The following is a 22,910-nucleotide window of genomic DNA, read 5'->3' on the forward strand; positions in this document are numbered from 1 at the left end:
CTCCACCTTACCAAACATGATATCTTTCTCCAGTGACTGGTCCCTCCTGACAATATGTCCAAAGTATGAGAGACGAAGTTTGGCCATCCTGGCTAGGGATGGGCAATTCAGACAATGGCTATCAAAAAAGTGGGGTGCTATAAAGGCAGGAAGTGGCTGGCTTACAAGCTTTCATGAGTGTGCTTAGTTTCAGAATGAGGTGGGTAAGGCAGAATCCCCATTGAATAGTTTTCTTCTTTTCCAGATGGGTCTGGTGAAAGAGATGAGGGAATGATGGTGATAGGATTTTTGATTCAACTGTGAGTAATTGTTAGCAGGATTAATTGTGATTGTCAAAACTGTAATTGTAGAAGATGTGTAACTAGAAGGGGATGTAGTTAATCTTTCATTTAAGGAACAAAGGACCCCAGGATCATCAAGAAGGAAGAGCATGAGTAGACTGTGAAATCCTACCTAAAAAGTGGCAATAGCAGAGACAGTGTCAGAGCCAGTGGCATTGAGAGATAGAGCAGCTTCAGGCTCTAGGCCCAAGGACTGAATAAAGCTGTGTGCCTGTGGGCAGGAGACTGGCTTGCAAAATGTGCCCGTTAGACTTTTAAATTAATATATATATATTGTTTTGTATGGGTACATCAAATATTTTTGCTTTGTTCATTTGTGCAATATAAGATATAAACAGGGAGTCACCGGAAGGAAGCAGGGTAACTGTTGTTGCAGGAAGGGGATTGTAACCATTGCAATCATGATTTTAATCATGTAATCATAAAATGAACAAAGTATATGGTTTGTTGAATGTAATGCTGATTATCTTGTCTAAAAACTTACACTCAGTTTGGAATAAAAAGTTTAAAAAATATATTTTTTAAAGCACACATGTGCACTTCAAAAAACAAGAATAAAGAAATGAGGGGAGGGAAAGGAAATGAATAGAAGATATTTAAGATTACTGTCAAAGAAAATAAAATTTGAATTAGAAAAAAATATCCTTGCCACTAGACCAATAAATAACATCATGATAAATGAAGAAAAAATTGAAGTTATCAAAGACTTCATTTTGCTTGAATCCACTATCAACACTAAAGGATGCAGCAGTCAAGAAATCAAACAATGTATTTGCATTAAGCAAATATACTTCACAAGACTCTTTAAAGTGGTCAAGAGGAAAGATGTCAGTTTGAGGACTAAGGCACACCTGACGCAAGTCCTGGTATTTTCAATAACCTCATATGCTTGTGAAAATTGGGCAGTGAATAAGGAAGAACATAGAAGTATTAATGTATTTGAGTTTTGATGTTGGAGAAGAATTTTTAAAGTACCATGGACTGCCAGAAAAACAAATAAATCTGTGTTTGAAGAAGTACAGCCAGAATGCTCCTTAGAAGCCAGGATGGCCAGATTCTGTCTCTCATACTTCAAATATGTTATCAGGTGGGGCCAGTTCTTGGAGAAGGACATCATGCTTGGTAAAGTGGAGGGTTAGAAAAAAAGAGGAAGACCCCAAACTTGATAGATTAGTACAGTAGCAGCATCAATGGGCTCAAGCATAATAGCAATTGTGAGGCTGGCACAGGACTGTGCTTTGTGAATAGGGTAGCTATCAATCAGAACTGGCTAACAACACCAACATCATTTGGCTCAACATTGAGTCATTTAGGGTGGCCTCAGTTCCAGGAAGGAAGGGTTTCTAAGCACCATTGCTTTGGGGATTCCATCACTCTCTATCAGACCAGTAAGTCTGATCTCTTTTACGATTTTTAATTTTGTTCCACGTTATCTCCCATGCTATCCAGGACCTTCTAACGTGAATCCCTTTCAGGTAGTTGTTGTTGTTCCTAAGTGCTGTCAAGTTGGTTCTGACCCATAGTGACCCTGTATAGGGTTTCCAAAGAGGACTGGTGAGCCTAAACCACCAACCTTGTAGTTCAAACTGACTTTGTTGTACAGCACATTAACCTACATTGCCACAGCAGGACACCAGATAGTGGTTAGCGGTAATTGGGCACCATCTAGGTCTTCTGATCTCAAGAGCATGGAGGCTAATGTTCACATGCAAGGTAGGAAGCAGAGAGGAAATGAGATAATGCCAATTCACAAGGATATCACCCAAAAGTTCAGAAGAGACAAGGACCTTTCTTCACAGCTGACAGAGAAAGTAAGCTTCCCTTAGGGTCTGTATCCAGAATTCAAATCTCAAGCCTCCTAAATTGTAAGAAAATAAATTTCTATCTGCTAAAATCATTCACTTGTGGTATTTCTATTATAGAATTATTAGATCACAAAGATACCTGATATGCAGAAAATGATGATAAAAACAACTGTTGTTGTTGTTAAGTGCCATCAAGTTGGTGCCAACTCATAGAGACCCTGTATAGGGTTTCTGAGGAGTGGAAAATGAACTAGGGCTCATAGAATCACAATAAAATAACTGATAATCTTATGGTCAAAGACCCTTTTCAGCCGAACAAAAGAAATGAGAATAATCTTTTCCAATCTTTCCATTCTTTTTAAGTAATTACAAAGGAGACTTTAAAAAGGGAAGTCATTCAATGAATATGGAAAAATTAGTATTAGCTGTGTACACAGTATTATATCAGTAAGAAGGTAAATCAATATGTGAAGAGCTAATGGTGTCTTTATTACTAGATGAGTATTTTGTTGTTTGATTTTTTAACAACTGTAATGACCATAAAAGAGACATGCACAAATTTCCTGCCCTTGGGAAACCCTAAACCCTGTGCCATCTTGGACCCTTTATACTGGAGATGAGACATTCTCTTTGTCCTCATTATCCTATCAGTAACATCTCTCAACAGCTGTTTGCAATAAAGGATCCCAGTGGCCCAGAGAGGTCAAGAAGGAGCACCAATGATTAGAAAGGTTACTTATCATTTTATCACACAAAAGGAAAATTGAAAACCAACATATGGTGACCCTGTGGCCTGGCACCAGGTGTTTAGTAGCCATCCAGAGAGAGAGGATAATGTACCCTTCTTTCAGCCTCAAATAGTTTAATCCTGTTATGTGGGTAATTTAAGTGGAAGAGCTTCTGGAAAGGCAAAATGAGACAAAAAACTCTAATCTAGAAATTTGGGTTACATAACTAATCACCAATTTGAAAAGTTTAAAGAATAACTTTTTTTTCATTTCTTTTTAAATCCTAAATTGCAAACCCAGTGTGAAAACTATTGATTTTTAAGGATACAAAAGATACCTATGATTTTTTACTTGGAGTTTAAGAAAAAAATTAATGTTAAATTAATGTCTTATCTGCCTGCTAAATACAAAGTATATTTAGACTCCAAAATTATTTATACTTAACTAATTCTAGATTAGTTATTCAACCTGTATGCTGAGCAAATAATACGAGAGGCTGGGTTCTATGAAGAAAAACGTGGCATCAGGATTGGAGGAAGACTCATTAACAACCTGCGATATGCAGATGATACAACCTTGCTTGCTGAAAGTGAAGAGGACTTGAAACATTTACTTATGAAGATTAAAGAGCACAGCCTTCGATATGGATTACATCTCAATGTCAAGAAAACAAAAATCCTCACCACTGGACCAATAAACAACATTCTTATCAATGAAGAAAAGATTGAAGTTGTCAAGGACTTCATTCTTCTTGGATCAACTATCAACACTCACGGAAGTAACAGTCAAGAGATCAGACGACGTATTGCACTGGGCAAATCTGCTGCACAGGAACTTGTTAAAGTGTTGAAGAGCAGAGATGTCAGCTTGAGGACTAGGGTGCGCCTGACCCAGGCCATTGTGTTTTCAATAGCTTCATATGGATGCGAAAGCTGGACAGTGAATAAGGAGGATCGTAGAAGAATTGATGCCTTTGAGTTGTGGTGTTGGAGGAGAATACTGAAAGTGCCATGGACTGCCAAAAGAACCAATAGATCTGTTTTGGAAGAAGTGCAGCCAGAGTGCTCCTTGGAGGCCAGGATGGCTAAGCTTCGTCTCTCATACTTTGGACATATTGTCCGGAGGAAACAATCGCTGGAGAAGGATGTCATGCTGGTTAGGGTGGAGGGTCAGAGAAAAAGAGGAAGACCCCCAACGAGATGGATTGGCCAGGTGGCATCATTGGTGACTCAAGTGTGGCAGCGGTAGTGAGGTTGGCCCAGGATCGGACATTGTTTCGTTCTGCTGTGCATGGGGTCGCTATGAGTCGGTTCCGACTCGATGGCACCTGACAACAACAATTTTAGATTATCTGTCATTAATTACTTAATTGAAGTACACAGGAAACACTCAAAAGTTTGATGATCTGTGAGTAAACTACAGCCTTCTTCACAATAATAAAACTCCACACATACACACAATCTCAAAATTAATTAGAAGTTGTAGAGCTTCCAAAGCTACATCTTATTTTCTTTTTATTTTCTGGTCTCAGGATCATGGAGGCTGAGGTTCACATGCCAGCTAGGCAATAGAGAAATGAGATAATGCCAAGTCACATGAAGATCATCCAGAAGCTCAGAAGAGACAAAGAAATACATATGTTCATCTATATTTCTACCACAACATACTAGGATTCTGCATTATTAAAGTCAAAATTGTGATGTCCACTGCTATACATGAAACTTCCAATCATCTCATCTCACAGTTATGATATAGCTTCTCTGATATAAAAACAATCACTGTACTTTCCCCTAGAAAAGCAAGGAATTGCTTTACTACTAAGTATAGGGTATGCTTGAGGTTGTTGTTAAGTGCCACTGAGTCTGTTCCAACTCATAGTGACCTTGTATAGGGTTTCTCAGGAGCAGCTGGTGGGTTTGAACTGCCGACCTCATGATTCACAGTCCAGTTTTGATTCTACAGAGTAACACCAGGAACACAGTAAGATTCCATGTTTGGGGTAACCAAACAGAATACATTTGATTACTAAGATACACTGTACCTTAGAGATTCTGTGATTTCCCGTGCATCAATAAACTGTAAGCTGTCCTTCATAAAAAACTTTTCAATAGTTTCACATTGCTCTTAAAATAAAAACCTAGAATTCATAACATGGCTTATAAGGTGCTGTCAGAATTGGCCCCTATTTTCTTTCTCATTTAGGTGATACTTGCTCTAATTGTTTCAGTAACAATGACCTTCTTTCAGATATTCAAATACGAATAGCCTCAGGATCCTTACCATTCTTTCCATATCTCTACACTAAATAGCTCTTCTTATTCATTCATTCAACAAATAGTTATTGAGTTCCTACTACCAGCCAGGCATTTGCTATTTACTATAAGTTGTTGTTGTTATGTGCCGTGGAGTCGGTTCCGACTCATAGCGACCCTGTACAGGGTTTCCGAGGCTGTACATCTTTATGGGAGTAGAAAGCCTCATCTTTCTCCCAGGGGTAGTTCCAAACTGCTGACCCTGAGCTTAGCAGCCCGATTCATAACTACTATGCTACCAGAGCTGCTTATTCACTATATAAATAACCATTAATAACTTGGGTAAAACTCCTGCCCTCATAGAGCTTACATATGCATTGCAATTGTCAGTTCATTCAGTAAACAAATATTCATTAAACAAGTGCCAAGATACAAACACTGTTCTAGGTAATGGGGATTCAACAGTGAATGAAACAGAAAAAAGAAAAAAACCATTCTGCCTGTATAGAAAATACATACTAGTGTATAAGGAAGATGATTGTTGTTGTTGTCAGGTGCCATCGAGTCGGAACCGACTCATAGCGACCCCATGCACAGCAGAACGAAACAATGTCCGAGCCTGGGCCAACCTCACTACCGCTGCCACACTTGAGTCCATCAATGATGCCACCTGGCCGATCCATCTCATTGGGGGTCTTCCTCTTTTTCTCTGACCCTCCACCCTACCCAGCATGACATCCTTCTCCAGCGATTGTTTCCTCCGGACAATATGTCCAAAGTAGGAGAGACGAAGCTTAGCCATCCTGGCCTCCAAGGAGCATTCTTCCAAAACAGATCTATTGGTTCTTTTGGCAGTCCATGGCACTTTCAGTATTCTCCTCCAACACCACAACTCAAAGGCATCAATTCTTCTACGATTCTCCTTATTCAAAATAATTAAGTAAAAGTTAGAAACTAATCAGTGTTACGGAGAAAAATCGAGCATGTGTGTCACAGTAGAGCTGTATTCCATAGGACTTGCAATGGCTGCTTTTAGCACTTCTGGCAGTACTTGAACTAATAAGCTTTCAGTCAGCCTCCAAGCATGTTAACCATAAGCATTGGAGGTAAGGTACTTGGCCAATTGGTTGGAAGAGGTTCATATTTGTACCCATTACAGAGAAAGGTAGACTCAAGAGAGTGTGGAAATAATAGAACAGTATCATCAATATCACATGCAAATAAAATTTTTCTGATTATAATTAAAACACAACTGCAGCAGTACATCAACAGGGAACTGCCAGAAATCCAAGCCAGATCAGAAGAGGAAGGAGGGACATCATTGCCGACGACAAATGGATCTTGACTTAAAGCAGAGAAATTCAGAAAGATGTTTACTGGTGCTTTATTGACTATACAAAGACTTTAGACTGTGTGATTGGTGGATTGTTATGTGCAGTAGAGTTCGTTCTGAGTCATAGCAACCCTGTATAGAGTTTCTGAGGCTGTAACCTATGGAAACAAAAAAAACTTCATCTTTCTCCTGCGGAGAAACTGGTAACTTCAAACTGCTGACAGTGAGATTAGCATTCCACCTCGTAACCACTATGCTACCAGATTATGTGGACAACAACAAATTATGGATAACATTGTGAAGAATCAGCATTCCAGAGCACTTAATTATGCTCAGGGGGAAAAAAAAAAACAAAACTGTACAAAGACAAAGAGACAATTGTTCAAATAGAACAAGGAACACTGGGTGGTTTAAAATCAGGAAAGGTATATGCCAGAGTTGTTTCCTTACACCATACTTATTCAATCTGTATGCTGAGCAAATAATCTGAGAAACTGGGTTATATGAAGAAGAACAACATGAAATTAGGATTGGAGGAAGACTCATCAGCAACCTGTGATATGCAGATTATACAACCTTGCTTTGTGAATGCGAAGAGGACTTAAAATACTTAATAATGAAGATCAAAGACTACAGCCTTCAGTATGGATTGAACCTTAATGTAAAGAAAATAAAAATCCTTACCACTGGATCAATAAATAACATCACAATAAATGGAGAAAAGATTGAAATTGTCAAAGACTTCATTTTTCTTGAGTCCACTATGGAAACAGCAGTCAAGAAATCAAAGGACGTATAGCATTAGACAAATCTACTGCACAAGACTTCATTAAAGTGTTAAAGAGCAAAGATGTCAGTGTGAGGTCTAAGGTATGCCTGTCCCAAGCCCATAGTTTATTCAATAAACTCATATGCATGCGAAAATTGGACAATGACAAAGGAAGACCATAGAAGAATCGATGCATTTGAGTTATGGTGTTGGAGAAGAATATTAAAAGTACCATGGACTACTAGAAGAACAAGTAAATCTGTGTTGGAAAAAGTACAGCCAGAATACTCCTTAGAAGTTACGATGGCAAGACTTTAGCTTTCATATTTTGGACATGTTATTAGTAGGGACCAGTCCCTGGAGAAGGACAGCATGTTTGGTAAAGTGGAGGGTCAATGAAAAAGAGGAATACCTCCAATGAAATGGATTGGCACAGTAGCAGTAGTAATGGACTCAAGCATTATAACTTTTGTGAGGATGGCGCAGTATTTTGTTCTGTTGTACACAGGGTCACTTTGAGTCAGAGCTGACTCAATGGCACCTAACAACAATAACATCAGCAACAATAACAATAGCAGTTATTTTGTTTTGCATGCTGTTTGTATTTGCATCTTGCCTTTAAACATTTCTGTTTATATATAAGGTAGAAAAAAATAGATCCACTCAAACCCAAGATTCAGGGCTTCAGATACACAAGAGAATTTAAGTACTATTTGTACTCTGTTGTTGTTGAGTGCTGTCAAGTCAGTGCCAACTGATGGCAACCCTATATAGGGTTTCCGAGAAATGGCTGGTGAATTTTCACTGCCAACCATTGCAGTTCAAATGGACCTTGTGGTCCAGTGCTTACTCTACAGCACCACACTAGGACTCCAATTTGTACCCTAGAACATTTCAAATATTTTAGGCAATACATTTGGGGAAGTTCTGATTGTCTCTCCCTAATAAACTGGGGAAAGACAGGGAGTTTTGACAAGAGTCTTCAAAACAAATATTACACGGTATAAAGTAAAAATTGTCTCTTGAAAAATAATACCATTGTTGTCTTTATTTCTCTCAAGTCAATGATCATACTAGCAGATTTAGAACATTTATTTACTTACTTATCTTACCATGGGGGCAAACAAATCACAGCCTATATTTTCAGTTTCCTTATCTTAAAAATATTATAAGATGATCACTATTTTTATTAAATCCCTCTGAAGTATCTTTGTAAAAGGCACTGTAAATACCTGAAACTATAAATCAGTTACAGATTACTGTGCTATACAGCCATGTTATTCTGTTTATTGTACTATACTGTTTCATTGAATTTACAGCCATTATAATCTCCTCATTACTTTTACTAGAACTTAGAAACACCTGGAAAACATAAATTGATTATATATGTGGATTCTAGTGGAAAATGTTACACTGAATTAAAATTTTTTTTTTTTAAAAATTAAAAGTTCATGGAAATCCCCAAATGTGACTAACATTTATATGGATAAGCCTACTGTTATTGTTGTTGTTAAGTGCCTTCAAGTTGGCTCGGACTCACTGCAACCCTGTATAGGGTTTCCTAGAAGCATCTGGTGAGCTTGAAGCACCAACCTTGTGGTTCAAACCGACTTTGCAGTCCAGTGCATTAGCCCACAGCACCCACAGCACCGTACCGGTACTCTGTTAAGGAGCCTACTGACAACCACAACAGAAAGCCCTGGTGGTGTTGTGGGTTATGTTATTGGCTACTAACCCCAAGGTCGTTCTTCTCTGAGGGAGACATATGTCTGCTTCTGTAAAAATTTAAGACTCAGAAACCCTAAGGAGCACTTCTATGCTATAGGGTACTATGAGTCAGAATCAACTCTACAACAATGGATTTGGTTTGGAGTTTTTTACTCACAAAGAATTCAGACAAGATTTTTTAGTAACTATAGATAAAATTGAATCAACTTGATGGAACTTAACAACAGTGGCAGATAAATTATTGGTACTCCCCGTAATGATGCATAATGACTAAAGCAGAAGATAGGGAAAGCTGATCAATGCTGCAGTTATCATAAATCACTCTATTATGGTTTAAAATTCTCGCTGACATCATGAGACTTACTAGTTAAAAGAGGAATGATTTTATGTCGCTTCACAAATACAAGTAATTCCCTCTAAAAGACTGTTCATAATGAAATTATACTAAGCAGATGGTTATTGTTGTTGTTAAGTGCCTGTATAGGGTTTCTGAGGAACGAATGGTGGGTTTAAACCACCAAACTCGCAATTCAAACCAACTTCATGCTCGAGTGCTTGTCCTACGCAACAAATGTGTCTAGTGTTCATCTCAGCATGCTCTACTCACAAAGTTCTCCAAAGCAGGATTTGTTTGTTTTCCCCTTAACTGCCAATTGAAGCATGCCTTGACTATGGAACTGGATGCCACTATAAAGCCACAAATGCTTTCTACAGTGCTATTTAGAATTCTTTTAAATCTTAGGGACTTACCAGATAAAAGTTGGTATATATTTGGGCACTACCAATTGTGTAAACACCATTTTCAGGCACAAGTTTTAGAGGTGGCAGTTATTATAAAGAACTCATTATGACTCAAGGAAGTTTGTTAGCAATCACATCTCTAAAATTAAAAAAAAAATTTTTTTTTTTCCATATCGTATATGAGCTTAGAGAAACCATCATTTTGTTTCATAACAAAGTGAAAAAGGTTTGCGGTAATATACATGGGATTGGATTGGATTGAAAAAATGCTAGTCTTTTCCAAAGTTTTTACATTTTATTTTATACCTTCTATTTAAAAGGAGCTCTGGTAGCGTAGTGGTTATGAATCGGGCTGCGAACCTTAAGGTCAGCGGTTCGAAACTACCAGCTGCTCCACAGGAGAAAGATGAGGCTTTCTACTCCCGTAAAGATTTACACCCTCGGAAACCCTATACAGGGTCGCTATGGGTCGGAACCGACTTGATGGCACATAACAACAACAACAATTTAAAAGAAGTTTTTATAAATATAGCACATACGATATAAAATCTAAAAGAAGAATCTGAAGAACATAAATTGAAAACAAAACTTCTTAATTACTTTTTTTATCTTATTTCATATTAATCTGTCTGAAATGAATACTATATAGACTTACAGAGATAAGAGGATAAAGTCAAATTTTGATTTAAGAAATTTTAAAAAATGCCTCTATAGATCCTATAAAACTGATAAGTCATCTGTTCTAAAAATGCGTAGGTAGAGTTAAAGCCCAATTTCCAGGGTCACTCAAATGTAGATTAACTATTTCACTTGCTAGAAAAGAAATGTTATAATGATCTAACAGAAATCCCTAATTTCATTTGATCATGAATCTCAAACTACAAGTATCCATTAAAAACTATGAGTTAAGTTTGACTATGTCTGAGGGAAAGGAATCAGGGTGGGGGGGGTTAGAATCCTACAGAAATATGAAGTAAATACTCTACTGAGAGACAAGAAAAGCCAAAGTTTTACTCAACACTCTAGATACCAAATAGTTGCAAATGATCTTTAAATCTGTACATGACATGTGCTGCCACAGTATACTAGGAATAATAATATATTTTTCACTCAAAGTACAACATTAAAAATCACTTTCTTTTGTACTATATCCAAGAGGAATAATTGGTAGAGTACAATGAGTACCTTAAAAAGCAGTTCCTTTTCTCGTTATTGTTTTAAAGAAACTTAAAGCACTATATAGAAATAAGAACTAGGCCTTTAAGCTTATGTTTTAAACCTGAATACTTTATTAACAATTTGATATTTTCAAATCTCATTTTTTCATTCTACATATTATGTTCCTACTGGTGTTTTGCTGTAGCATAAGCACTTTACTGCTAACCACAAGGCCAACAGTGCAAACCCACCAGCCACTCCTCAGAAACCCTATGCAGGATTGCTGTGAGACAAAACTGGCTCGATAGCACTTAACAACAACAACATACTAAACACAAGTTTTTCTATGAAGCATCTAGATATTTCTACACACTTTCTGCTATTGACACTATGATTTTTATAGGCAGACATAATGAGTCACTTATAATGCTTACTTTTTTTTTTTTAGTAGTAATTTTTCTTGTTTCACTATTTGGGTTAATGTCATCTTGTCCTCACTAAATTGTTGTGTTGGAATGTGGGCAGTGGATGAAGCAACTTGAAATGACTCAGTACTAGCAAGTATGAATTAAAGTAAAGGCTCCTAGCCAGTGAAAAAATACCCTTTAACCCAATTATCATAGTGCCAGAAAAGGAGGAAGGGGAAAGATTTCAAAATCATAATATTTCAAAAGAAAAAACAAAGTTGACATCATAAGTCCAAGACTTTAATGAATAAATACATTAGAAATTATTAAAATTCTGCCTACATGAATTCAGAAGAAATGTTCAACTTGCCCAACTCAGGATTATCCAAACATTTAGAAATAAGTGTTATACAAATAATACAGGAAAAAGAGCAACGTCAAAAGCCATATTCACATTACTGATGCTACTAAAGGTAAAAACTATGTTCATCAAAATCCCATCTTAACTGTTCTGTCATAAAATAACACATCTTAACATTTGTGTCATGAAAGAATACATATAAATGGCTAAACATAAAGATTAAGACTTCTTACCCCATATTTACATTGGCGGGATGTTGCTCCGTACTGGAAACGACATTGTTCATCAGCATCGTACACCTGACCTGGGGCCACAGCTGGATAAAGAAAGTCACGCTTGGGAGGCTCATTATCAAGGCAAGTACCACGGCCTGAACTGTTCAACATAAAGGATCAAAGGAAATTAGGTACTCTATGGACTTTCAATCACAATTATGAAACCATGTGTTGAGTTCTTTGCTTTAATTACTTGATGCATGAAAAACAATACATTCTACCAATAATTAACTACATGGCAAAATAGAATGGTTTTGCTGAAGCCTGAATAGGAGCTCCAAGTAGTTTTTTTTTCCAGCACCAAGACACAATAAAAACAACTTAGACAACAATCTGAAAATGTCATGTTGGCCTTTCAAGTGTTGACTTAAACTAATTTCTAAAGTAATCAAAACAGAATTTTCTATTCTCCAGGCTTCTTGTTTGTTTTCACTGAAAATGTAACCACATCTGGAAGTAGAATTAAAAACATGAATGTGGAAAATTATTTTTTTTTAATTGTGGTTGCAATCCTTAAAAATCTAATCTATATACTTCCACCTTGGGCAAAGAAATAGGTGCTGTGGTAAGACATGCCCATACATTCTTGAAATAAATCAATAATAAATGGGCTGAATGACAGATGATGCTAAGATCCAAAGTTCTCCTCTCAAGTATATTAGAAGTGTTTAGTCTCTCAAACATTTCATATTTCATCCATGGTCATCAGAGTTGGAAAGAGAATGCTCTCCCTATAATTTCTGCTTTACAAAGTATGCCGGTACTCAAACATAATATTTTAATTCAATGGAACAAATAACATAAAGATCGCCAAGATCTGGACAGAGTACCTTATTTAAAGAGCTTTATACTTTGCTAAATATAATTGTTCAATTTTATTTAGTCAGTGTGCATAAAATAGGACAGATGCTTTTTTACTTTCATTTCACATGTGAGTAAGTTAGAGTTTTTAAAGAATTCCTATGCCAACATTTAAAAATTTTTTCCAACATTCCTGTCAATTGTGCCAGCACTTGCATTTTTTTTCCCAAATCTTTTCCATCCACATTGCCAAAGGAAAATAATTTCACAAGTAGAAGTTCCTCAACTATTATTTAGAACAGTATAAATTTTCATTTATAGATAATAAGAAAGACCAAAATTCAAAGTACAACACTGACTTTCAAATTCATTTAAAATTTTATATTCTTACAATGTAAAGGTTAATTTTCTACATAAAAATCTAAAGCATAGCAACAAATTAATGTCTTTTAAAAATTGAACCAGACTATTTCTAGGCGATAGATTCAAAGACCCAAGTGTTAGAATACTGGCTTCTTTATACCTCTTTCTTTTCACTTATATACCTCTTAATTAATTGTCTAATTAGCAAAAAAATTTGGATGGAATATTAAATATAATATTACTATAGATTTAGTTTACTATTGGCTATTACAATCATATTATTTGTTGCTGATAAAGGATTCTAACTAACAGAGGAAAAAAATACTTTTTTTCCCAGCTTTTTAGTCTTCATGATAAAACATTTTATTAACTGCTTATTGTACTTAATTGATATTTTAATTCACCAATTTCCTTCTAAAATATTAGTTTCATAGTCTATTTAAAATGAACATCAATGTCTTTATCAAAAAATTTAAGTATGCAATAAAATAAAATAACATGCCAAGTATGACTATAAATTAATTTTAAAAAGTTAAAAATGATGTACTGAGGAAGTCTAAGTTAAAGGTCCTCTAGATGAAAATATTTACCAGTACTATGACAGAATAAGCTCATCTAAATCGCATCAGCTCAGAATCTACTAAAAAATCATTTCATTTAATTATGTTTAGGATTATGTAAAATTAACCTAGAAAATTGGAGGGAGTACTACTTGGTCTCTAAAGAAGAGTAGATAATCTAAGTAATAAATTCTTTCCAAACTGAAAATCGGCTTAACTTATGAGGAAGCAAGAACAATGACATCATCCAAAGTTACTGTTTCAAAATATTAATGGTCCATAGTCTTTTAAAATACCAAATCAGATGACAATTTGCAAGGGTCTTCAAATAACCTAGAACACCATGCAATGAATTGTGGATACCCATGACCAAAATGCTTCTCAGTGAGCTTATCCCCAAAGCATGTTTTCTACCCACGTCTGCAAAAGTACCTATCACTTTGATTAATGTGGTCTAATTAAGCATTTACAGCACTTAATAACAACAACAACAACAATTAAGTATCTAAACATTTGTTTCCTCTTTTTCCAGTGTAATTTTATGATGGAATAAAACACCATATGAAATAAAATAAAATAAAATAAAATAAAGCAACTAACAGCTCTTTAAGAAATGAACATGTATTTAGGACCATCACATTAAAGAGAGCCTTTTAAAATGGATTTGGATATATATAAGGGTAAATCCAGAAATATTGCTACTAGGGTTCCAGTTCATACATGTACTGGTTTATGGTTTATTCTAAACAGAACATGTTAGAGCATGGCTCTGTGATCAGTGAATGACAGCACTGCTGAGAAAAAACCCAGGAAAGCTGCACCAAGGATTTTTTTTTCCCCCATCACTACAATGCACCTGTCCACTCTTCAAGGGTAGCAAGGACTGAGAATTCCTTGGGAAACCTTACCCCATCCCCCTTCCACCTAGATCTTTCAACTTCAATCTTTTTGTTCTCAAAACTCAATGAACATTTAAAAGTAACACAATTCAACTCCCTCAAGGATGGCAAACTGCCATTTTGATGTAGTGTTAAGCAAAGAGCTCAGAATTCTTCAGGAAATAGTTCCAAAACAAAACCAAACCCACTGACACTAAGTCAATTCTGACTCATAATGACTCTATATAGGTTTTCGGAGACTTTAAAGCTTCACAGGAGCAGACAGTCCCATTTTTTCATGCAGAGATGGGCTGTGGTTAGCAGCCAAACGTCTAAACCAAACCCACAGTCATCAAGTTGATTCCTATTCATAGCAACTCGTAGGACAGAGTATAACTCCTCCTTAGTGTTTCCGAGACTATCTATCCTCATGGGAGCAGAGAGCCTCATTTTCCTCCCATAGAGTGGCTGGTCTGTTTGAACTGTAAACCTTTCGATTTTTCATACCTCTGAGACATCAATGGATATCATAAAACATTATAGATACAGGTACAGGAGGTATATTGTTATTGCTGTTAAGTGCCGTCAAGTCAGTTCCAAATCACAGCAACACTGTATAAGGTTTCCAAGGAGTGGTTAGTGAGTTTGAACTACCAACCTTATTGTAAAAAGTCCAATGCTTATCCTACAGTGCCACACCAGGAGTCCACAGGAGGTATGGTGGTGATTATGCACCATGGAGTGGTTCTGACTCATAGCAATAGTGCATAGGGTTTCCCAGGCTGTAAATCTTTATGGGAGCAGAAAACCTCATCTTTTTCCCATGGAACAGCTGGTAGTTTCAAACTGCTGACCTTGAGGTTAGCAGTCTGACCCGTAACCACTACACTACCAGAGTTCCTTATATATACCTCCTGGTATAGAACATGGCTATATATTTAATCCTGAAGTGATTTTTCTTTTATTTTTTTTTTTTAAAGAAAATTCCAAAGTGCCCAACCCCAATCACAGCCCTTATCTCCTCCCCAGATTTAACTATAATGATAATAATAAAGTCTTTGCTTTTCTTAACAAATTTACCTACCTTCTATTTCTCTGCCTGTTTGAGACTCTATCTAAAAAGAGCCATACTGTAGATTTTCTTTTGTGATTTTATTCTTTCATTCAATATTATGTATGTGAGATTCACCCATGTTGATATGTGTAGCTGTAGCCTGTTCAATTTTACTGTTCTTTAATATTCTATGCCACATGGTTACTCAAAAAAATAACTAAGCTAAAAACAGAATTATCATATGGTACAATAAGCCATCAAAACTTAAGGCAAAGACTCAAACAGAGACTTGTACAACAATGTTTAATGCAGGATTATTCAAATAGCCAAAGGAGCTCTGGTAGTGTAGTGGTTACGAGTTGAGCTGCTAACCTCAAGGTCAGCGGTTCGAAATTATCAGTGGTTCCAAGGGAGAATGATGAGGCTTTCTGCTCCTGTAAAGATTTACAGCCTCGAAAACCCTATACAGGGTTGCTATGGGTCGGAACCGACTCACGGTACTTAACAACAACAGCATTCAAATCGCCAAAAAGTGGAAACAACCTAAATGCCCATCAACAGATCAATGGATAAACAAAATGTGGTACATGCATGCAAATGACTACTAGACACGCCATAAGAGAAATGAAGTCATGTTACATGCTACGATATTGATGAAGCTTAAAAACATTATGCTGAGTGAAATATGTCCATCACAAAAGGATAAAAGTTCCTGGTGTGGCACTGTGGGTTAATGCGCTGGACTGAAGTTGGTTTGAACTGAAAGGTCGGTGGTTCAAGCTTATCAGCTGCTCCTAGGAAACCCTATACAATGGTCGCTATGGGTTGGAACCAACTCAATGGCACTTAACAATAACAATATAAAAAGATAAGATAAAGCAAATGTATAGAGATCAAAGTTAATCAGTGGTTACCATGGATGGTAGGGAATGGAGGTTAATGTTGCTGGAAATACCGCATTGATTAAGGGTAGGTTTTCACAGTCAATTATTAAAATTGCTGCCAATAAATATATACCTATAAAAAGTTGAATCAGCAAACGTTGTGTGATAGATATATTTACCACCATTACACACAGCAAAAGAATAACTGCTGAAGCTGCTTATATACAAACAAAAACTTCACAGGATTTAGTTCTTTGGTTTGGAAAATTGAGATCATATTTTCATTGGACATCTCCGTTAACTGGCCTAATAGCATATTTAGTGCTTCTGGTCTACCTCCAATCTATGGTATAGTGCCTAGGGCTTAAAAACTTGCAACCAATCATTCAAAGCAGGTCAACTCATGTCTTTACTGAAGCAACAGAGGTTAAAGGAGAGCCAGTAACAGAAGGAAGATAAGGAATGTATCACTAGTTGTCTTCATAAATAATTGCCCTGAGACCTGCTACTATCACTGAACATTTTAATCAAAGATTGTGTAGAAGAATTCAGATCAAAAAGAGAAAACTGCGGAACTAAATTTCAAATTCAGACTTTCTGGAGCCATGGAGGCTGGACAAACACCTGAAATGACTGCCCTGAGATCATCTTCAAACCTTTAACCAAAAATATCCTCTGAAGTCTTCTTAAAATCAAATAGGTTAACTGAACTATTCAAAAACTGTCTGCTTTGAGCCTTATGCTCTTTTAAGAACTATTGCTCCTACAAAGATGTACAGCCTCGGAAAACCTACATATACAAGGTCACTATGAGTCAGAACCAACTCGACAGCACTTAACAACAACAAAAATATAGGATCAAAGTGACAACAGCAACTTGAAAGATTAAAGAGCAACCTAAGGGCACAATGAATTTATGTTAATGAGGAAGGAGCAACGCACAACAAAAAGAATATAGTCAAGTCACTGCATTGTATACCCAGGAAGAGTTGGATTGGAGTAATTTTGCTGACTATAGTCTCAATAAAAACAACAGAATAATGTAAAGACAATGCTACAAATGTTGTTGTCAGGTGCCATCGAGTGGGAACCAACTCATAGCGACCCCATGCACAGCAGAACGAAACAATGTCCGATCCTGGGCCAACCTCACTACCGCTGCCACACTTGACGCCATCAATGATGCCACCTGGCCAATCCATCTCGTTGGGGGTCTTCCTCTTTTTCTCTAATGCTACAAATACTTATCTATTATTGAATATTTGAGCTGTTTCCAAATTCTGACAATTATTAATTATTTTTAAATGACCATTTTTGTACATGTCTGCTAAAGCAAATGTGTAAATGTTTTACATTTAAAAGCTTAGATGACTCATTTCTGTAAAATGCCTCTTTTTGAGAAAATGGAAGTTATGGAAAGTTTTTGTTTAATCTGGGGTTCTATCTAGTGAAGATACAACTATGCAATTCTCAGGGTGCTGGTCTTAATGTTATTTGTGCTACTATTATCTATTTTCTTATCATATCATACTTTTAAACATATATGATCTATGTCTTGGTTGTCATATGCAAATTCTTCCACTCAGAAAAAAAATGGGCATCATTCATTAATAAATAAAATGAAGAAGACTGCTAATAGTTTTCTTTCATGAGATGCTTTTATAACCTGCTATTATTAAGCAAAGATATACTTGTCCGGAACAACACTGTCTCTGTAAAAAAGTGGAACTATGATTTCTCTAATCCACTGTCATCAGTTGATTTTTACTCATGGTGAGTAGAAGACAGAGTAAAACTGCCTCATTGGATTCCCAAAACTGTAATGTTTACAGAAGAAGACTGCCACATCTTTCTACCATGAAGCAGTTGGTGGAGTTGAACCACCAATTTTTTGGTTAGCAGTCAAGCACATTAACTCCTGTCTACCAGAGCACCTTGATTATTTATTAGTTCCCTTGTTGTTAAGTGTCATTGAGTCAGTTTTGACTCATAGTAACCCTGTAAGGGATTTCCAAGGAGTGGCTGGTCGGTTTGAACCTGTCTTTGGTTAGCAGTCCAGTGCTTATCCTACAGCCTCACACCAGGACTCCCTAACTTCATATATCTCATGAATTAAACCCAAAACCAAGTTAATATTTATAGTATTATGGATAAATTATCCAATTCATAGACTATTTCTATATATGCATTCAGGACCAAGTATAAAATACATACTAGATTAAGAATGTTCTCTTGCCTTGCTGATGAAATTCTTAGTAAATTAAAATATATTTACATTTCCACAAATATCTCCAGATTGATGTGAAACTCATATTTTATGTCCTGGTGTGGTGCTGTAGGGTAAGCATCGTACTACTAACCACAAGATTGACAGTTCAAACACACCAGCCACTCCTCAGAAATCCTACATAGGATCACGATGAGTCGATAAAGACTCAATGGCACTTAACAACAACCGCAACAGCTTCTAATATAGAGTTTTTGTTTACATAGTCCAAAAATAAGACTTGGAAAAATGAATATGAGCCAGAATTCAGTCTTCAAGCAGAATTTACAGACTCCTTTCAATGGCATGTAACAGCAACAACACGTAAAATATACGGACTCCTGGTGTAGCACTCAAAGATCAGCACTGGACTTCAAGCCATAGAGTTAGCAGTTCAAACCCACCAGCTGCTCCTCAGAAACCCTATACCTTGGAACTAACTCAATGGCACTTAACAACAACATGGAAAATGTAGGAGACCTGATGGTGTGATGGGTTATGCATTGGGCTTCTAACCATAAAGTCAACAGTTTGAATCCACCAGACACTCAGTGGGAGAAAGATGAGACTTTCTACTCTGGTAAAGATTTCTAGCCTCAGAAACCCTATACAGGGTCACTATGAGGAGGAATCGACTTGCGAGCACACAGCCACAACAACAAACATAAAATATGTGCTGTTGGCTTTCTTTGCAGAACACATGAAAACATACTTTTAATTGTGATTTTCTATTTTTTTTAATGTTTTATTGTGAATAATGTGATAGTTTACATGGAAGAACATTAGTTTTACATTCATCCTATCGTTTATCATTTCACTGCCATGGTTACAATCCCCTCATGCATCATCAACCAACCAAAGTGTTCCCCTGTGTTTATTTTTACTAAAATAATTAGACTTTAAACATAGACTTTCAGTCTATAATACAGTGGGTCAACCTAAAAAATAAATCATTCTAAGTAACCCAGCCCATATCGTAATAGTCTCTTAACAACAACAAATTAACATTAATGACATCTTCTATTCTTTTTCCCTCAAAGTTGTTGTGTTGTTGTTATTGTTAAGTGCCATCTAGTCAGTTCTACTCATTGTAACCCTGTATAGGGTTTCTGAGGAGCAGCTGGTGAGTTTTAACCACCAACTGATTAGTTAGCAGTCTAGTACCAATCCTACAATGCCATGTTGTTGTTGTTGTTATGTGCCGTGGAGTCGGTTCCGACTCATAGAGACCCTGTACAGGGTTTCCGAGGCTGTAAATCTTTACGGGAGCAGAATGCTTCATCTTTCTTCCGCGGAACAGCTGGTAGTGTCGAACTGCTGACCCTGAGGTTCGCAGCCCGATTCGTAACCACTACACTACCAGGACTCATATTCTACCTAAATTAAACAAAAATCAATCAGGCTTAGTACCATCAAGTTCCTTACCTACTATTTTCTAATATTGTTCTATTAATCATCATGAAACTAACAAATGAGTTATTCCAAATTAGATCTATCTCTGCTGCCCTCTATGTAACTGAGGTACCTAAATGCAGATGAACTTGAAGGTTCCAAGATACAATTACTATACTAACAGTGTTTTACTTAGTTGTCGTCTTCTTTTTTTTTTTTTGATATGTAATTATGGCTTATCAGAGATATTTATGGTTAGAGTGAAGTCCCCAAAAGACATATCAGACAAGTGGAAGGAAAAGAAACCTATTTGCCAAATTCTTTCTTTGAGTTCCAGATAAAAAAAAGGTCCCACCAATAGAGATCATTTCCGGTATTAAACACTGGCATCAACCTTTGAAAGTAATAGCTGGAGAGGAAATGTTGAGTGTCTTGAAATAAGTGCCTTAGTCATCTTATTTCACTTCTCTTGTAGTTCTACTCTCACTTTTCCTAGTTCACCTTCAACCAAAAAATTGCCTCTTAATGTTTTCACCTTCCACACTTGCTGTGAAAACGGCTAGTCTGTATATAATTTGGAACTACAGGAAACTTTCTCATGGATCTCCGGCATTTCAAACAATTTAACAGGCTTTAATTTAAACAAAGCAAGAGTTGATTCACAGAGCCCCCAGAATTGTTGAAAACGGTACGAAATTACTCTGCCCTATCTCTAAGTGGTAGAAAACGTAAGGAAAACGGGCCTAAATTACTTCTGGCTTCCTTCCACTGCCTGGTACATTAGCCCATAGCCATCGCTGAGGTGAGCCATAATACCAGATTCATCTTTCTCTATTTTCTGAATAAATCAATAGATAAATAAGTCCCGCAGGCAGATAGGAAGGACACTACCTGCAAAGCCGTCGTCGGAAAACATCAGAAGCTGGCATAACACGTCCATTTTAACGGAAATAGGTTCTTTATTATTTAATCAGGACGGCTTCTGGGCGATTCATGAACCACTTATTGAATCACCGAGTTTAAGAAATCTGAAAAAAAATATTGGGAGTTGGTAAACACCATCTCCTGAGCGATCAGTAGTACCTAGTGCTTCAGAATGACATGAGACTTTTTACTCTATTGGCATCTAAAGGCCATGGAATGCTTTGCAGTCAAACATAGTGAATAGTGAATCTCTATAAATCATAGAAAACTCATTGTTAAAATCCACCATCATCTTTGGCCTATCCAGTCCAAAGTCCTTATAAAGTAGAGAAACGTATGCATTTTGTTGGCTGGGCTGCAGTTCCTAAACAATTCATCTTTCAAGATTTCTTTTTCTTGAGAAGAGAAACTGAAATAAAATGTTATGAGCCTTTTTGAGCCAACTATAAAACATAAATGTAACCTCAATCCCTGATCAAAATATCACTGGATTTTTAAAAATATCATGCAGAGCTGTTAAAGCAATTAAGTCCTCCACAATAATAAAAAGGAACAAAGAAACTCAAGAAAGTTACTATTATGTCTTTGTGCTCCAGTGAACTGACCTATTTTAAAGGGCCTTGTGTTTAAAAAAATCTTTATTGCTGGGTCAGATTATAATCAGAGTTGTTTAGTTTATTACTAAAGGATTTGTGGGGGAAATAATTTACCCCCAAGTCTCAACCCATTCTCTTTCACATCTAAAGTTTACTTACTAATGGTTTTGACTTTGTGAACATTCCCACAAGGATGCATGACAGAAATATTTTTAATAAAATATAGGATAAAAAAGCTCATTAGAACTCCATCAACACTAATCGTGATTATGAGTACAAATGCTAAGAGGCAATAAGATGTAAACAATGCTGTTTGGATTAATTCTTCTAATTCAGTGGAACACTTTATTGAAACTAGTAATAATTTTATATCTTTAACCAAACCAGTGGTGATTTCTCTGTATTTTACTGGCAATTTAGGGATTCCCATTTGGAGTGTTTGAATAGCCTAATATGGTTTCAACTATGCAAAGTCTGGCAGAAGATCAGAATTGGTCCTTGTATGTAGTATTCAGAGAAGATCCTAGAAAATGGATTGTACAATAGCCTATGGGACAAGAAAAGTATAGAAAAAAGAAAATGATACAAAAACTACATAAGAGATGGATAGACTTCAAAAATGCACTGGCATCCTGAGCATGCGATATAGTTTATCTTTTTGGTGATAGACACTAAAATTCATAATAAAAACATGAGCCAAGTCAAGGAAGAAATTCCAGATCCGGCTTGATTTTAAGAGAAGGCAGATCTTCAACAATGTTTAAAATTTACATAACATGAATCTCATTAAAACCATCTTGAAAAATGATATCACTAGTACATTGTGTTTTGACTACCAAAAGATGTCAAAAAATTTTCTCTGTGACCTGCCTGTACAGCACTTCACTTAATGTTGGTGCTAGGAAAATACGAAGTCATAATTCTCTAGTAGTAATAATAAAAATTGATAGGTCATGGCTCTTTGGATGCCCCCCTTCTGAATTTCTCATTCCTTCAACTTTATTATTGGTGGTGGTTGTTATGTGCCGTGGAGTCGGTTCCAACTCATAGCGACCCTGTACAGGGTTTCCGAGGCTGTAAATCTTTACCAGAGCAGAAAGCCTCATCTTTCTCCCACGATTGAGTAAAGCAGTGTGTTGGTACTTTAAATTTAGTCTCTTATTTGGGGCTTTAAAAAATGTAATTATAAATCTTCACATTATGATGGGGCTTTATAAAGTTCATGAGAAAATCCCATTATCTTTTATTTCTATTATTCCATGAACTTTCTGAAACCCCCTCATATATAAATTAT

At 36.4% G+C, this 22,910-nt stretch overlaps 1 protein-coding gene across 1 annotated transcript in view; it reads right to left on the reverse strand.

Annotated features, from left to right (window-relative positions):
- LOC102819479 (A disintegrin and metalloproteinase with thrombospondin motifs 6-like) overlaps nucleotides 1-22,910 on the reverse strand; it is a 530,326-nt gene that overhangs the window by 262,948 nt on the left and 244,468 nt on the right. The window contains exon 10 of the mRNA XM_006875298.1: nucleotides 11,857-11,998. Coding sequence (XP_006875360.1) covers nucleotides 11,857-11,998 — 142 coding nt within the window. The remainder of the gene's footprint in view (nucleotides 1-11,856; nucleotides 11,999-22,910) is intronic.

This window comes from Chrysochloris asiatica, unplaced genomic scaffold (assembly GCF_000296735.1).
Source record: "Chrysochloris asiatica unplaced genomic scaffold, ChrAsi1.0 scaffold00318, whole genome shotgun sequence".
Classification (NCBI taxonomy): domain Eukaryota; kingdom Metazoa; phylum Chordata; class Mammalia; order Afrosoricida; family Chrysochloridae; genus Chrysochloris; species Chrysochloris asiatica.